The sequence below is a fragment of the Stigmatopora nigra genome, chromosome 11 (assembly GCF_051989575.1).
Source record: "Stigmatopora nigra isolate UIUO_SnigA chromosome 11, RoL_Snig_1.1, whole genome shotgun sequence".
Classification (NCBI taxonomy): domain Eukaryota; kingdom Metazoa; phylum Chordata; class Actinopteri; order Syngnathiformes; family Syngnathidae; genus Stigmatopora; species Stigmatopora nigra.
In genome coordinates, this window is record NC_135518.1 from 14,145,943 (window position 1) to 14,162,784 (window position 16,842).

Sequence of the window (16,842 nt, forward strand, 5' to 3'; positions counted from 1 at the left end):
CCCCACTGTTGGATTACATATATCATCAACACTCAATCCCCTGTGTATTTACAGACTAAATTATTTTATGGATGCCATGCTACTATGTTTCCAATAGTGGTCACTGTGGATGAATAGGCGCCCAGGAGACTAGAAAAAAATGTCTTTTCTTTTTCCAAGGTTTTATTTAGTCAATGAAAGATGAGGTTTAAGACACTAAATACATAGGTAATTTTATGCAAGAATAAATTTTAAATAATACAAACTCAAAAAAGAACAAAAAAAATCGTCGCGTTCTGTGACGTCAGAATTGTTGGCCATCCGGAAACAGTGACTACCTTTTCCCGGAAGTGTACTCAGGGACGCGACCGCGTTCGAAAAAAAAACACGCTGGAAGCTAAAAAGCTATTATAAACAATGTCGCTAACAACATCGACGTCTAAACACAGGTATTTGTCTTACAAGTTGTTTCCTTTGTTTCGATTGTTAGGCTGATTCGTTCTATAAGGTCTACTCTCGTTGATTCTGGCAACTTGGCTTGCTCAGCACGCCGAACTTTTGCTACCTAGCGTTAATAACATCAAATGCACGATTATGGAATTTGATCTAAATGTCGATGTTCCTTTCAGACTCAGAGCCATCTGCAGACTTCATCGGATTCAAAGACATATGGTGAGGAAACGATTCCAATGACTACTTTCTGGAGGGCATGATTGCATTTTACGTCTGGGGTCCTCGCTTTACGGCAACCAGATGCGACCCCCTTTTTAGTTAATACAGCGACCAAATATGTATGTCACTATATTCCTTTTTTATTTTGTATTTTCCTCCAGATGTCCAGTCGCGTGGAGCCCGAGGTCCTCCTGGAGAAGGTGGGTCGGGCTGGTGTAATAACCATGAACAGACCCAAAGTGCTGAATGCCCTTAACTTGACCATGATTCGATCCATCTACCCTCAACTCAAGGTACGAGTTACAACACTACTCTTAGATGCTACTTGTCATGATATGGCTCTAAAATGATTTTTTAAAGGAATGGGAGACTGACAATGACACAGACCTGGTCATCATTAAAGGCTCCGGAGGGAAAGCCTTCTGTGCGGGTGGAGACATCAGAGGTACTAAATAAAATTAAGTTATATTAAAATAGTTTCCTATTGATTGTATTGCTTGTTAGTCACATTTGCTGCTTTACATTTTTCTTTCAGCTATTACTGAAGCAGGAAAAGTTGGCGATCCTCTTGCAAAAGTGTTTTTTCGTGAGGAATACATCCTGAATCATGCTATAGGTGAGCCATTCTTTTTTATTTTATTTTAAATGAATTTATCTTAAATATTATTCAGTCTCTTACAATGTCATTCATATTTTTCAGGGACATGTAAGAAGCCATTTATTGCCCTCATCGATGGAATAACAATGGGTGGGGTAAGTCTAAATCATTTATTTTAATAATAATTGTGATGACATGGTGGTTACATTTCTGGTGTAATTTGTGTCAAATATATGATGATACAAGGCAAATACAAGAATTTATCTAATTTAGTTTGGAGTTGAAACCAATTGGAGATCTTTAAAAAAATAAAATGGTTCTACAAGCTGCAGTACCAAATTTCGCCTACTGGCGTCATCAGAACTCTGTGTGCCACATCCTCAAAGTGCTCAGCGCTTTCTGATTGGATGACTCAGCATTGTTGCCACCCTACAGTAGTCAGATGGAGCATGAATTTGAATTATGACCTTATTTGCCACCCTACACCAAAAATAACCAACATGAATCATTGGAGAGGTTCACTCCTCGTCTTTTTTTACCTGTTTATCCGCGCAGGTTGTTTTTATTCTTCCGGAGGATAAAAATATGTTCATGAGTTATGTAATTTGCTGCATGGTTACATAGTCAAAAACTAATGCATTTTTTACCTTTTTGTCATGATACATTATATATATAATCTAATATAATGCTTAAAATTAAACAGACTACTTAAAGCTAGAACAATTTTGAGTGAAAAATATTTAGAATGAAATACATTACTTTCAGCAAAAAAAAAATTCATGTTTAATCATGAATAAATAACAACCATTTTAGCCAATCGGATAAAAGTATCTATATAGTATTTGGAATTCATGTTATGAGGCAAAAAAACATTAACATTTTGCCTGCTCATATATCTTGATGTCAACACAATTTTTATGAGGGGAAGCAGGATTACCCGTCGGCAAACCACATAAGCACAAGGCGACCATAAAGAATTCCATACAAAAAATTCCCTAGTGGAACGCAAACGAGAAACCCCCACAGCTGTTTTTCTAACTAACCCGTTACTGACATTTATGTCAGTTTTCTGCACGAGGTGCTCTGGATAAGCGTTTATATTTTTTGCATGATTTAAATCCTCCGCAAAGGCTTAAAACAGATCCTGTTAATTTGGGTTACTAAAAAAAATGTCTCCCTAGGGGAGGCTATTCAAATTGCTAACCGTATTATTTACTTATACAAGTGATTAAATTGTACCGTATTGGCCAGAATGTAAAATGGCGTTTTTTGCATTAAAATTAGACTGAAAATTGTTGATCGTCTTACATTCGGGTCTAGACATTAAAACCATTGGCGTTGGATATCTTTAAATTCAATGCCAGTTTGTTGTTTTATCACAGTAGATTGGTTCATTTACATTTAAAAAAAACAAGTCATTTATTTCGAAATTTGTGATTGGACGTTAGTTGACATATTTAAATGTTCAGATAGACAGTTTTTGCATATTTTAATGAGACTAAACAACATGCACTTAGATGTACTGTCATTATTGTTTGTAAAAAAAATATGAATTTGGTGTTCAAAAAGACTGTTTTAAAGTTTTGAATAAGAAGGGTGTCGTCTTATACTCAGGACTATCTTATATTAATACAGTACTTATTTTTCCACCTGCAGGGTGTCGGACTCTCAGTCCACGGACGTTTTCGAGTGGCCACGGAGAAAACCACCTTCGCCATGCCGGAAACCGCCATCGGTAAGTTGCAATGTGGGCGAGTGTGAAGGATCACTTTCCGGAAACAACAATGACATTAGTCGAGGATGCGGTTAAAAGTGGCGCAACGCCGAGCGTGTTCATGACGTTAATAAGCAAATGGATTTAATAGCGTTTCCCGGTCCCCGCCGCTGAACCTTCTGTCAACGTCCCCGTGACGACCTCGACAGATTTAAGCTTCCCGCGATCACGCTTTATGAGAATGCGTTTTTGCCCGTGAATGAGGTCAGCCGCTGCGTAATCCCGCCTCCGTGCCACGCAAACCGCCGCGGCCAAAAAGCTACGTTTTACGTCTCCAATAAATTCCCGAGAGATTAGAGCCGGGCTCGGAAGGCTTTTTTTTTTGACAGAGAGCGCCATCAACAATTCATATTTTTTAAATCTTATTTCTCGAGAGGCATCCGCAGAATTTAAATGTCAAAATAAATATATTTTTATGGACATTACAACACTTTAAAAGGACGATAAGTCTATAAATAATTTTTTTTAGACATTATTGTGCTATTGATAATCAATGAAAGTATGCATAGACTGGAGTATAATGAAAAAATAAAAATATAAAAGTGCTAGAGGTAATATTGACACCACGCTAATATCTAAATATATACTGTTTATTCATGAGAGAGTTTGATATTTAAGTACTGTTGAAAACAGTAAATATTTAGATATTAAACTCATGAATATAAATTTGAGAGCTAGTTTCAACAATACTTAAATATTAAACAGTACTTCGATATTAAACAATACTTGGATATTAAACAGTACTTAGATATTAAACAATACTTAGATATTCAACAGTACTTAGATATTAAACAATACTTAGATATTAAACAGTACTTAGATATTCAACAGTACTTAGATATTAAACAATACTTAGATATTAAACAGTGCTTAGATATTGAACAGTACTCAGATATTACACAGTACTTAGATATTAAACAGTACTTAGATATTAAACTCTCTCATGAATATTATTTTGAGAGCTGGTTTCAACAGTAAACTCTCTGTCACCAAAAGACCGGCTACCAAACGTCCGGGCACCACAGTCTGTTTCCATGTTTTAGCTCATAGGGGACTTTATTTGCCAGGTCTGTTTCCCGATGTCGGAGGCGGGTATTTCCTCCCGAGGCTCCGGGGAAAGCTGGGCCTGTTTCTGGCGCTGACCGGTTTTCGTCTCAAAGGCCGAGACGTCCACGGAGCCGGAATTGCAACTCACTTTGTGGACTCCAAAAAGGTAAGAGTCGCCTTATATAGTACGCCTGTATTGTGTTTGTTTTCCTGATTTAAAAGTTTGGCGTTCTTTTGTTTTTCCCCCCGGGGTAGATGTTAGATCTGGAAAAGGAATTGGTGGAGTTGAGGTCACCCTCTGCTGAGAATATCTGCGGAGTGTTGAACTCCTTCCAGAAGGAGGTGAGGAACTTCAATTATACTGTTTGCCATGTCCCTAAAGAGCTAAAGAGCTCATTGCTTTGGCTTTTTTATAATCTATTTTGTTTTCTTTAGAGTAGCCTTGGTTGTGAGAAGCCCTTCATTTTGGAGGAACACCTGCCTGACATTGACAGGTGAGGAGGAGGAGGAGGAGGAGTCAATGCTCCTGGATTGATTCATTCTTAGTTAATTACACTTAGTTCATATCATGATCACGTTTGTTGGAGTGAAATTTGGTTTTTAAGGCTGTTTTCTTTCATAGGCTATTCACTTCAAGCAGTATGGAAGGCCTCATGCAAAATCTGAAGGTGGATGGATCGGACTTTGCCAGGAAACAAGTGGAGGTAAGCTCTTGAATTTCTATTGGATGGGTCTCTAGTCATGTGACTTGAAAGTTTACAGGTAGGGAATGTTTGCCTCGTAAGATTCTTCCCAAAATTAAACTCGTTGGGGTTAAAAAATGTCAGGTTCTCTATAGTACGTCCTGTTTTCCGTTGTTTTTTTTAGTCAAATTTACAGTGGTGACATCTAATGTTTGGCTATAAGATGACCAGCAAAATATTGACATATTTGGCTAAAAATAAGATGACTAAATCGAGGGTACGACTTATATGCGCATAAATTAAACTTGACATGCACAAAACTGTAAAAACGCAAGACAATGTGGTCCATACGATTTTTATTTCAAAATTGACAGAAGATAAAGAGATAAAACGCTAAATAAAATTTATTTTGACGTCTATGAATGAAATTCACTATGCATCTTGCCTAAAACGTGAAAAATTATTTTTTTAATTTGTCTAAGTCCAAGTCAAACCAGTAAAAAATGGGAACCAAAAACAAGGTAGTTTCGTGTTGTTGATAACTTGAATAATACTTTTTTTTCCCTGGAAAATGTCTCAAAAAGTATTTTCTGTGCATGTAAAATGGCCATTTATTTCTTAACAGTTGCAAAATACTAATACATTCCCGCAGTGACGTTTTGATGCACATTAGCGCCGTTTCCACGATGAAGCGTCCAGAGATTTGCCGTCTGCCAAACATCTGTTAGGAACGCTGGAAGGCGGCCAGACCATTTGAGTGTATTAGTAATTAGCAGTAACCACAGCTAAGTACTTAATGGGGTTAGTCTTAGTTTTGTGTCTCCTTGGCTTGATGGCAACCCCCCCGTGAGGAGCTTCTAGGGAGAGACAAGCTTTCCTAAAACTCATTTGCCTAATTCTCTTGTTTTTTTTACCACCTCGCGCCCATCTGCATCATCCAATGAGGTCAAACTGAGGATGGATTATAAAAGGGGGGAAAAAAATAGGCAAGATTATAAAGGCCCCAAAACCCCCCCCTCCCCGCCCCCCACATACACCTCCAGTGTTTGTCGCCGATGTTCTGGACCAACACGCTGGGGATTAATAATGCACAAACACTCGGCTAAACCCTGCTGTCAATTGGACTCGTTTATACATTACGAAAATTTCCAGATGCTTATTTTCTGTGACTGGACGTTTGGTCGCCGGTCAAATGGTCACAGAGAGTTTACTGTTGAAACCAGCGGTCAAAATTATATATATGAGAGAGAGTTTCATATCTAAGTGCTGTTTAATATCCAAATACTGTTTAAGATCTAAGTACTTGTTAAGATCTAAGTTTTGTTTAATGTCTAAGTTTTGTTTAATATCTAAGTACTGTTTAATATCTAAGTACTGTTTAATTTTTAAGTACTGTTTAATATTTAAGTATTGTTTAATATCTAAGTATTGTTTAATATCTAAGTACTGTTTAATATCTAAATACTGTTTAATATCTAAGCACAGTTTAATTTTTAAGTACTGTTTAATATCTACGTATTGTTTAATATCGAAGTACTGTTTAATATCTAAATACTGTTTAATATTTAAGTTTTTTTTAATATCGAAGTACTGTTTAATATCGAAGTACTGTTTAATATCGAAGTACTGGTTAATATCCAAGTACTGTTTAATATCCAAGTACTGTTTAATATCCAAGTACTGTATAATATCTAAGTAGTGTTTAATATCTAAGTACTGTTGAAACCAGCTTTCAAAATTATATTCGTGAGAGTTTTTTGGGTTTTTTTTGCCCCCTGATCAATGACCTCTATATCAGATGTCCTTTCCATTTTGGATAGCGGCGTTTTTCCTTCCAATTTTTGACGTTGACGTGGTTTAATGACCGGCGGCACCCTGTCGCCCTCCCACAGACCTTGTCCAAGATGTCGCCCACGTCGCTAAAGATGACCTTTAAGCAGCTCCAACTGGGTGCCACGCTCAGCCTGCGGGAGGTGTTGGTGATGGAGTACCGCTTGAGTCAGGCATGCATGGTAAGAAATGGCCTCCAAATTCTCATTAACATAACAATATTGTTGACCTGAGGCCTTATACTGTTGTTTTTTTAGCGGGGCCAGGACTTCTACGAGGGCGTCCGCGCGGGTAAGTGGAGGACGCCGTCTCGGTTTTTGTCCTTTTTTTTGATGGTTAATTATTCCATTTGTGTCTTTCCAGTTCTGGTGGACAAGGACCAGAATCCCAAATGGAAACCGTCCACCCTGGAGGACGTCACCGATCAAAGCATCGACGAATGCTTCTCGTCACTCGGAGACGCCGATCTGTCTTGTTAATGTCTGAGGGATGACGGCTTTTTGCTATGGACACCAATCTCGTAAAGGCAAGCACAAACGAGTAATTGCCGAAGATCGCATCGTAAAATCCATCACGTTGCTCATATGTAGAGGTAAGACACAGTTTCGCTTCTACTTACACAGACAGAAAGCCTAAGGTTACAAAAGCTGATCAATTTAGAAAATCCCCCAAAATGTTAGCGCGTTATTTTATTTTGAAATTGTCCCGCTAGCATTGCTAATGAATGTCATGGCTCTAGTGAGGATTCCTGTTGTGTTAAGCCTAGTTTGAAAGATAATATGACAATTTGTCTTTTGTATAGTTGCTTTTCTGTAGTGTTAAATTTTCAGTACCAGGCCTAGCTAGCCCTCAATGCAAAATGAAATGAGATATTTAATATTTTTCTGGCTTATTCCTGGAAGTCTTATCTGTGAGCAAACTGTTAACCCACCTAACCGTTTCCTTATGGGTCAAATTGACCTCCCCAAAGAAATAAATGGAAATCAAATTGAATCATAATCATGCTATCAACTGCAACAGTGTTGAGCAGGTCACTTTGACTCCCCCTGTTATTTGCCTTAAATGATTATGGAATAAAAAGGTCTGCAGAAGTTTTGAAATCTTTTTATTACCCGCAGAAAAAGAGCCTAGCTTAGTTCCTTGTTGTCATTATGGCAGTTATGGTGTTATTCTTTTTGAATTGTGGTAGTTAGCAGTGATAATTCACAAGAGTTCAGGCAAATATTTGCGACATTGCAACGATTAATTACACTGGCCAAGTTTTATTCTGAAAACAATTGGCTTGCAGGCTCACTGTTGCGATGACTCGTCCTTATATGGGCAATGACTCCCTGGTGACGGAGTGAGTACTTTACCTTCTCACCATTTTGACAAAGTGCAGTTTAGATTCGTTTAGCAATGTTTTTAGGTTGTTATGTTTTTCTTCTTACCCTCGATAGATCAGTTGTAAGAATTCTATTGGTTGAAAAATGTCGTCAATTGGACTTTGAGTCTTGTTCGATTTTTTGTCATCTACAGCTAAGCATTGGTAAACATTACTCGAGTCATTTTGCTTTACAAGCTCGTTAACTTTTACGTAACGTCCTGGTTTTGTCCGCTTGAAGTGTTTGAAGAGCAGAAATAGAACACCTACTGTTTTGTTTAGTGTCCATAAGATGAAGCATAGTGGCTTACTATGACTCAGATAAGCAAAAAAAAGCAATTTGCCGTTAGTGTGTATGATTTTATTTTATTTCTCTGAGATATAGCTTTACACATGTAGAACATCTAGCACTTTAAAGTCAATGATGTGTCTCCTCCGTGTCTTTTTATGGCCCACTAGGGTGTGTTGGTGTCCATGTTTATGTTTGAACGGCGCCTCCCCGACGCTTCTTTTTATGGCTCTTTGTCTCATAAAGCAAATAGAATTGTACTATAAAGGTATTGACGTTTATTATAGAGCAGAAGTCATATTTAGTGCGAATATTGTTGGCTATTTTTGCCTTAGACGGTAGAAATGTCAACATATTATGCTGTGGATGAATGTAGAACTTGTTTACAGTGTTTTTTACAGCAAAACAAAGTGTCTTTAAGAAGAGGAAGGGTGCACTTTAATCTTTAGTGTGCTAGCAATATGTTTGGGATTAGCCAGTTGTCGTAGATTAGCCAACGAGTCGCTTTGGAGTCATTGCCATGTTGTTGATTCTTATTCCTTCATCTCCATTCTGCTGGAAAAGCACCCCAAGGATCTGTAATGTACTTTTAAAATTCACTGTGATTAATTTATACACTTCTACTGGTGGTGGGGGAGCTCTCAAGGTTCTACACAATCAATTTCAACCTTGATACCAATTTGGTTGATGGCCCACTGGCGATTAATGTCAGGAATGGCAAAGCTTTTGATTAATAATGACAGCTTTCTAGAAGAAAAGGACCAAGAGGCATCATTTCATCGGGTATGTTTTTATTTTTTAAGAAAATACATTGGTATACATGTTTGATATTGTTGCTTTTGAGGGTTACATGGCAGTGTTTTCTAGGTGAAGCATGTTTACTTGGTCAAAGTCCCTCAAAAAGTGTCCAAGTTCATTGATGCTGCCTTCCTGGAATCATCAAGAGGTACTGCAAATGTTTCTTTTGTTTATTCATTCATTTTCTAACCCACTTTATCCTTACTAGGGTCAAAGGAAGGCCACTAAGAACCAACACCAAGTGCCAAGAAGGAAGATGTTGACCTTCTGGATTTCATCTGCATCCTCTAAAAATTATGGCCAGGATTGGCTTGGGACGTCAATTTCAAGAATGGCTTGGAGTTTAATCCAATCTGGAAAGTAGGTCAGTAACCAAATGTCTCATTTTGCACTAAATCCTTCCTTCAAGTGCCTTTGCCTAAGTCCTCCTAGCATCTTTCACATGGAAGATTTGAACCTTTTCTCTTTCAGATGCTGCAAAACGAACATGTCATAGTGACTAAAGCCATGGAACCACAAAGAGGTATTGCAAATATTTCTTTTTTTTCATTCCTTTATTCATTTTCTAACCCACTTTATCCTCAATAGGGTCAAGCAAGTATTTGAACACAACCTGAAGAAGAACAACGAAAAGCTAAAACCAGGAAGAAGAAGGAAAATCGTCCATCTGTCCATCTTCACGGGACGTCGCACTCGATGTATGGGATGTCACAGTAGCAGCGATCCACCTCTGCCCACTGCTGCACGGCCCGAGCCATAATCTCCTCGGAAAGTTTTTGGGCGTACTCCAGGAGCACCGGGTCAGCCCGGGTAGAGGAGGCGTCCGAATGGACCAAGCGGGTCTTCTCGCCACGTGTACCAGCGGACTCACTGTCGGTAGTACCCTTCTTGGATTTGACGCAACCCATGGTCGGTGGGATGCAGCATCGGAGGTTAGGAAGGTGGTTCTACATGCTACAGGTTCTCTGGTGGTGCTGGCGAGGCAAACCTATGAATGGTAAAAGAACGATTTTGAGTGTAACGTTCGGTGTTTCTATCTTTTCAGGTCAACAGATGCTGTTCACTTCTGAAGAAAAGGCATTTTGTACGTTACAGCATGCTTGGACTTAGTCACCTAAAACAGTGCAGTAAAGGTAAGTGGGCACTTAACAGGTAAAAGTTTGCTTTTGTTAAAGTTACAGGTGCTACTCAAGACATCAGATCTTAGGTCCTACCTCGTTCGTTGGGCTTGCAGCATACAACCCTGATACTCCCTCAAGGTAAGCAGACTTAGTACTTGGATGGGAGACCCACCACCTGGCAATACTACCAGCTGCTTTAACTTACTCTTATGTTTATGTTTGCTCACTTAGCCTTGAAGACGCAGTGGGATCTTTTATATACGGAGATTGTGTTGGGGACCCGTGGCCTAAGCGGTAAGTACGTTGCGATGTGCATTGTCACACCTCTAGCCACGTGGGTTCACATCCCGGTTGTTCCTGTGTGGAGTTTGTCCTGCAAAATCTGAGTGTCCAAGGTTTTGTGTGCAACTAAGATCTTGGTGGCACACAAAACCTTGGATACCCAGATTCTGAAGGTCAAACTCCACACAGGACTAACCGGGATGCGAACCCACGTGGCTAGAGGTGTGACAATGCACATCGCAACGTACTTACCGCTTAGGCCACGGGTCCCCAACACCATCTCCGTATATAAGAGATTTCGCTGCTTTGTAAGAGGCAAAGTGAGCAAACATAAACATAAGAGTAAGTTAAATTAGCAGGTAGTATTGCCAGGCGGTGGGTCTCCCATCCAAGTACTTAGTCTGCTTACCTTAAGGGAGTATCAGGGTTGTATGCTGCGAGCCCAACGAACGAGGTAGGACCTGAGATCTGATGTCTTGAGTAGCACCTGTAACTTTAACAAAAGCAAACTTTTACCTGTTAAGTGCCCACTTACCTTTACGGCGCTGTTTCAGGTGACTAAGTCCAAGCATGCTGTAACGTACAAAATGCCTTTTCTTCAGAAGTGAACAACATTCTCAACCTGGAAAGATACATCTAACATTGTGAATGACACTGACGAAAATAAATGCAAATCTACAAATGTAAAGATACTCTTGTGTATGTGTGATTCTTTAACGGAAAAAACACTGGACTGCAGGACTTCATTGGCCAACAACGACGAAACAACATCCTCTACCCCACCCCCCACAACCTATCAATGTGCTCAACTACCCAAAGAATGGTGCCGTTTTTTTTTACAGTACTACGTGTCAATAAACTGCGACGCTATGCCATATACGCACTTGAACAGGCGGCTGAATCCTATCAAGCGGACAGATGTTTACATCCCCGCACGCGTCAAGCATGACAGCAAAGAATAAGCGTAACATACCTTGAAGGTAGCGTGGATTCATGGCGTACTCGTCCTTGATGTTGGAATGGAGACGAATGTTGTTTTTTTTCTTCATTCGTTGCAGAAAGCTCAGCGAAGCGATGAGACGAACGTAACGCGGTCTTGTCGCTCCTCCATCGTCGTCGGGACTGAGCTCACGCTCCGTCGCACACGGGAACGCGCGCGCGCTCCCGTGCCAGCCAGTGACAGACACAGAAGGCTGTTTTAATGACGACATCGCTCTCTGGTGGATCCTATGGGAAGTGCAAAGAAACAAGGTAAAGGGCCAAGTTGTGCCGCACTTTTCTAAATATCCGTTAGATGGTGCTGCTAACATTGAAAAGGTCACTTACAATCGTATAGGTGGAAGAAAGAGTCCAAAATTGATTTAAATTATGTTGTTTTTAGCCTTAAAATTGACGAACTTGACAAAAACATGCAAAAATACATACGTATATGTGGAAGAACTAGTCCAAAATTGATTTTAATAATGTTGTTTTTAGCTTTAAAATTGACGAACTTGACGAAAACATCCTCACTCGTATTTAGCTTTTTTTTTACCGTCAAAAACATGCAAAAATACTTGTCATTTAAGACTTAAATATATGAAATTAATCGATAATGACGGCTATTCATCCAGTTAAAATGGATTAGAAGTTAATCGCCTTCGATGACAGCCAATTAGTACATTAAAAAGTGTATAATCTTACCTTTTTTTTTGCATAACACGCTGTTTTTCGTGCAAATTGGAGCTGTCACCAGGCTTTCTTGCCATTTCCCCACACGCATGCGCCTCTCACCGTGTGCAAAGAAGGTCAAGTTTGTTCCCTCCGGTTGCGCAATCGTTGCTCCACCGCTCCAAAAGTCAATCTATCCACAAGACTGCTCCTGCACCCCCGCCCCATTCCCTTTACGGTTTGACAGAGGAAGTTAGAGAGAGAGTGAGAGAGAAAAAAAAAGTTGTCATTGTTGGCCTGCCCAACCAATCATCATTTTGGACAGCAGGAGTATAAAAGCAAGTACTCTAATCAAGTACTGCCAATAAGTGTTGGGAACTTAATCCAAAACAAACGAGGATCTCTTACTTGTTGATGCGATTCCGCAGCATGAAGTTCTCTCACTTGACTTTGCTTCTGTTTTTGGCTCCGGCGTCTTTGGGCGAGAATCACCACCACCGACAGTCGTTGTCCTCCTCTTCGTCTTCCTCCTCCTCCTCCTCGGTGCGTCCGCAGGGGGGCCTGGATCCGTCGGAGCCCCCGGAGCCGTGCTCCAGCTGCGACGTACGCCAGCACATGAAAAGCATGCGCCTAAACGCCATCAAGTCGCAAATCTTGAGTAAGCTACGCCTGAAGGAGGCGCCCAATATCAGCCGCGAGGTGGTCAAGCAACTTCTTCCCCGGGCGCCGCCGCTGCAGCAGCTCCTGGACCAGTACGACGTCCTGGGGGACGACAACCGGGACGCGCTGGTGGATGACGATGACGACGAGCACGCCGTTACCGAGACTGTCATGTTGATGGCCACCGAACGTAAGTCGACATTTTCCATGTTCGTCGGGGAATTTGCTGGGACTCCAACTTGCCGAAATGTCCTAAATTTGGGGAAAAGGGACATAGAATATTTTTAGGAATGACAGTTTTCGTTGTTGATAGAAGAAAGACAGTCAGTAATGTTGGAAGATGACAAGCCTTACTATACTACGTAGTTTTTTTAAAGAATAAAGCCTTACTATACTATGTCGTTTTTTAAAGATAAAGCCTTACTATAGTATGTCGTTTTTTAAAGAAAAAAAGCCTTACTATACTAAGTCGTTTTTTTAAAGAAATAAATCCTTACTATAGTTTGTCGTTTTTTAAAGATAAAGCCTTACTAAACTGTCGTTTTTACCAAAAATAAAGCCTTACTATACTATGTCGTTTTTTTGGCAAAAAAAAGCCTTACTATACTATGTCGTTTTTTGGTCGAGAAGTCCACCTGTGTATATAAGTTAACTTAACGTCATTATATATTTTTTAAAATGTCTTAAAAATCGTCACAGTACAGGATGAGTTTGTCATTTTCAAAAGTGTCTCAAATTCACATTTTGAAAGTTTTGGTCCTATCTTACTCTTAGTTTTGTATCAGCTAAGACAAGCACTTGAACTGCAATTTTAAAGAATAATCAAGTACTTTTTATTATACATTTAATTACTAACTCAAAATAATTGAAAAAGTCTTTAGCGCAACACTAGAACAGACTCAAAAATGTACAAAACGTTTTTTAAACATAACTAAACAATGCTCATACATCAGTGAAAAAACAAAGTATACTTACCTACCTGTTGATGTCTTGTTTCTGGTGGTCTCGCCCCCTCGCAGCCGATCCCGCGGTCCAAGCCAACGGTGGTCCCAAATGTTGCCTGTTCTCGTTGGCGCAGAAGTTCCAGGCCAGCCGCATCTTCCGGGCTCAGCTTTGGGTCCACCTGAGGGCGCCTCGCGAGCCCACCGGCGTCTTCTTGCAAATTTCACGGCTGACGCCGGACGGCGGGCGTCACACGCGCATCCGCTCGCTCAAGCTGGACGTGAAGCCGGCCGTCGGCAGTGGCGGTGGCGGGCCGGGATCGAGCTCGGGCTCCTGGCAGAGCATCGACGTGAAGCAGGTGCTGAGCGTGTGGCTGCGGCAACCCGACACCAACTGGGGCATCCAGATCAACGCTTACGACGACAGGGGCAACGACTTGGCCGTCACCTCCGCCGAGCCCGGCGAGGAAGGACTGGTGAGTCTTTTCTCATTCAATTCCATTCGTTTAAATTCGTATTAATGAAACGTTAAGGTATACTTTTAATTTAGAGATAGTTTAATGGTAAATGTCTACAAGTATTTTTAAGGAATATATTTCCGTCATCCATCAGTCAAATAAAGCCTTACTATACTATGTCGTTTTTTTTTTTTTTTTACAAAAAAGCCTTACTATACTATGTCGTTTTTTAAAGAAATAAAGCCTTACTATACTATGTCGTTTTTAACGAAAAATAGCCTTACTATACAATGTGGTTTTTATTTATTTTTTTAAAGAAAAAAGCCTTACTATACTATGTCGTTTTTTTTTGAAGAAAAAAGCCTTACTATACTATGTCGTTTTTTAAAGAAATAAAGCCTTATTATACTATGTCGTTTTTAACGAAAAAAAGCCTTACTATACTATGTCGTTTTTTTTTGAAGAAAAAAGCCTTACTATACTATGTCGTTTTTTAACGAAAGAAAGCCATACTATACTAAGTCGTTGTTGTTTTTTACGAAAAAAAGCCTTACTATACCATGTCGTTTTTTCAAGAAAAAGCCTTACTATACTATGTCGTTTTTTTACCCAAAAAGCCTATACTAACTCTAAGGCCTATCTCGTCTCCCCAGCAACCCTTCATGGAAGTGAAACTGAGCGAAGCCCCCCGTCGCGCCCGTCGCGACTCTGGCCTGGACTGCGACGAGAGATCGCCCGAGTCGCGCTGCTGCCGCTACCCGCTGACGGTGGACTTTGAGGACTTTGGCTGGGACTGGATTATCGCCCCCAAGCGCTACAAGGCCAACTACTGCTCGGGCGAGTGCGAGTACATGCACCTGCAAAAATACCCGCACACCCACCTGGTGAACAAAGCCAACCCTCGGGGCAACGCCGGACCCTGCTGCACCCCCACCAAAATGTCGCCCATCAACATGCTCTACTTCAACCGCAAGGAACAGATCATCTACGGCAAGATTCCGTCCATGGTGGTGGACCGCTGTGGCTGCTCTTGAGACCCCCCCAAACCCAAGCCCCAACCTTTGGCAGGTGGCGACACTGTATAGCTTCCTTTCTCTCCTCCGGGGGACGAGCGGGGGCCCTTTGACGAGCCTTTCCCAACTTTTATCCGCCAAAACGTGTAGTTCGGCGTCGACTATTGTCGTGGCGCGCCACCCTAATCTGTGGCGTGCCTGACCGAGACAAGAATTGAACTAAAGCTGTGCCCAACCGAGACCAAAATTTGACAAAAACTATGCCCAAAAAGTGAAATTACCCATATAGAAATACTATATTAACTCCCCAAATAGACAAAAATCAGACTTTTTGCCTAAAAAAATTGAGACAGTAAACCTAAGTCCTCCACTTTGAGTATCTTTTCACAAAAAATCCTCTTAAAGTATGTCACTATCGTTACAAATTGGTGCAATATCTGCCTTAAATATGAAAACAAACTATATAATCAACAGCTTAGCTATTCTTGACCTGGCTCGATCGGCATCTTGTGCTATGCATTTTTTTTGTACTTTTTTGGAAGCAAAAGATTTACGGAAATAAGCGTCTTCTCTCCATCGATTGGCCAACGAAGAAGCCGCCATCGCATCGACGTACGCGTGCCTCGACTTAGGCCGTGAGGGTTTTTTTGCCATTTGGAAGAGCTTGTTTTTTTTCTGTAAATCACTGGTAAAGATATGTTATTCGTTGTCAATATTTAGTGTTATGGCATTATGCCTCGGAGGATTTAAGACAGGGACAACATGTGAATGTAGACAGAAAGGATAAGCTTATTTTTTTGTTTGTTTGTTACACTCAACATTCGTTTTTTGGTGTGTAACACTATCAAAAACGCAGGTAGAATACACTGTGTTCCAAATTAGTAGGCCTTAGCTCGACGACAATGGCATAAAAGTGCTAAGTACTTGTATATTTTTCAAGTAAAAGTTATGGTAATGTAATCTTAAATTTTAATGAAGGGAAATTGAACAAAAAACGAGGCGCCTTCAAAACATACAAACAGGATAAAAAGAACTTGAAGTGATGTTGTGAAGATTGTACGCGTGTTGACGTGGTACGTTAGCGACTGTATGTACAACGCCGTTTGCACTATGGCACGCCAAATGGTGGCTATGAAAAGTTGTAAAAAAAAATGTACTTTCATATGTTTCTATTATGTATTTTATTTTTTCTTAACCGCTTTTGGTACACGCGAATAACACTGCAACTTTATTATACCGTGCAGCAATACTTCTATATACTATACTGTCCATATTTTACCCGAAAAGTTTCCAGATTTACCTTTTTGTCATATTTTGAAGATAGTCAATTGATTCATTGTAAAAAATGATTACTCATTGAAAAGAATGGTTACTTGCATACTAGTATAATGTATGACTATTTAAAGTATTCATATATTAGTGTATGTAAGCACATTTATGGAATAATAGTACCAAAATTATGTTGTGTGGCTTTGTTGTTTTTTAATGAAAAAAGCCTTACTATACTGTGTCGTTTTTGGCGATAAAAAGCCTTACTATACTATGTAGTTTTTTGCGATAAAAAGCCTGACTATACTATGTCGTTTTTTTGCGAAAAAAAGCCTTACTATACTATGTCGTTTTTTTGCGAAAAAAAGCCTTACTATACTATGTAGTTTTTTGCGATAAAAAGCCTGACTATACT

The 16,842-nt window shown here is 40.0% G+C and overlaps 3 protein-coding genes across 4 annotated transcripts; 2 read left to right on the forward strand and 1 right to left on the reverse strand.

Moving 5' to 3' along the window:
- Positions 1-272: 272 nt before the first annotated feature.
- On the forward strand, positions 273-7,674 carry hibch (3-hydroxyisobutyryl-CoA hydrolase). Its single transcript, XM_077728365.1, has 14 exons — positions 273-428; positions 609-651; positions 813-944; positions 1,012-1,096; positions 1,187-1,267; positions 1,352-1,404; positions 2,906-2,984; positions 4,091-4,236; positions 4,326-4,412; positions 4,506-4,564; positions 4,693-4,774; positions 6,646-6,765; positions 6,841-6,874; positions 6,947-7,674. Exons 1-14 carry the CDS (start codon positions 397-399, stop codon positions 7,060-7,062), a joined length of 1,149 nt encoding a protein of 382 aa, XP_077584491.1. The 5' UTR covers positions 273-396; the 3' UTR covers positions 7,063-7,674.
- Positions 7,675-9,004: 1,330 nt separating this feature from the next.
- akap19 (A-kinase anchoring protein 19) lies at positions 9,005-13,884 on the reverse strand. Its single transcript, XM_077728374.1, has 5 exons — positions 13,722-13,884; positions 12,495-12,998; positions 12,120-12,317; positions 11,410-11,663; positions 9,005-10,021 (listed from the first exon to the last, which is right to left on the reverse strand). The coding sequence occupies exon 5, from the start codon at positions 9,939-9,941 to the stop codon at positions 9,711-9,713; it is 231 nt and encodes a 76-aa protein (XP_077584500.1). The 5' UTR covers positions 9,942-10,021; positions 11,410-11,663; positions 12,120-12,317; positions 12,495-12,998; positions 13,722-13,884; the 3' UTR covers positions 9,005-9,710.
- mstnb (myostatin b) lies at positions 12,457-16,618 on the forward strand. Of its 2 annotated transcripts, none has more exons than XM_077728380.1 (3): positions 12,457-12,936; positions 13,766-14,163; positions 14,763-16,618. In XM_077728380.1, exons 1-3 carry the CDS (start codon positions 12,501-12,503, stop codon positions 15,177-15,179), a joined length of 1,251 nt encoding a protein of 416 aa, XP_077584506.1. In that variant the 5' UTR covers positions 12,457-12,500; the 3' UTR covers positions 15,180-16,618. The 2 variants fall into 2 exon arrangements, with proteins under 2 accessions (XP_077584506.1, XP_077584504.1); XM_077728378.1 differs by having other exon boundaries at positions 14,799-16,618.
- The last annotated feature ends 224 nt before the right edge of the window (positions 16,619-16,842 follow it).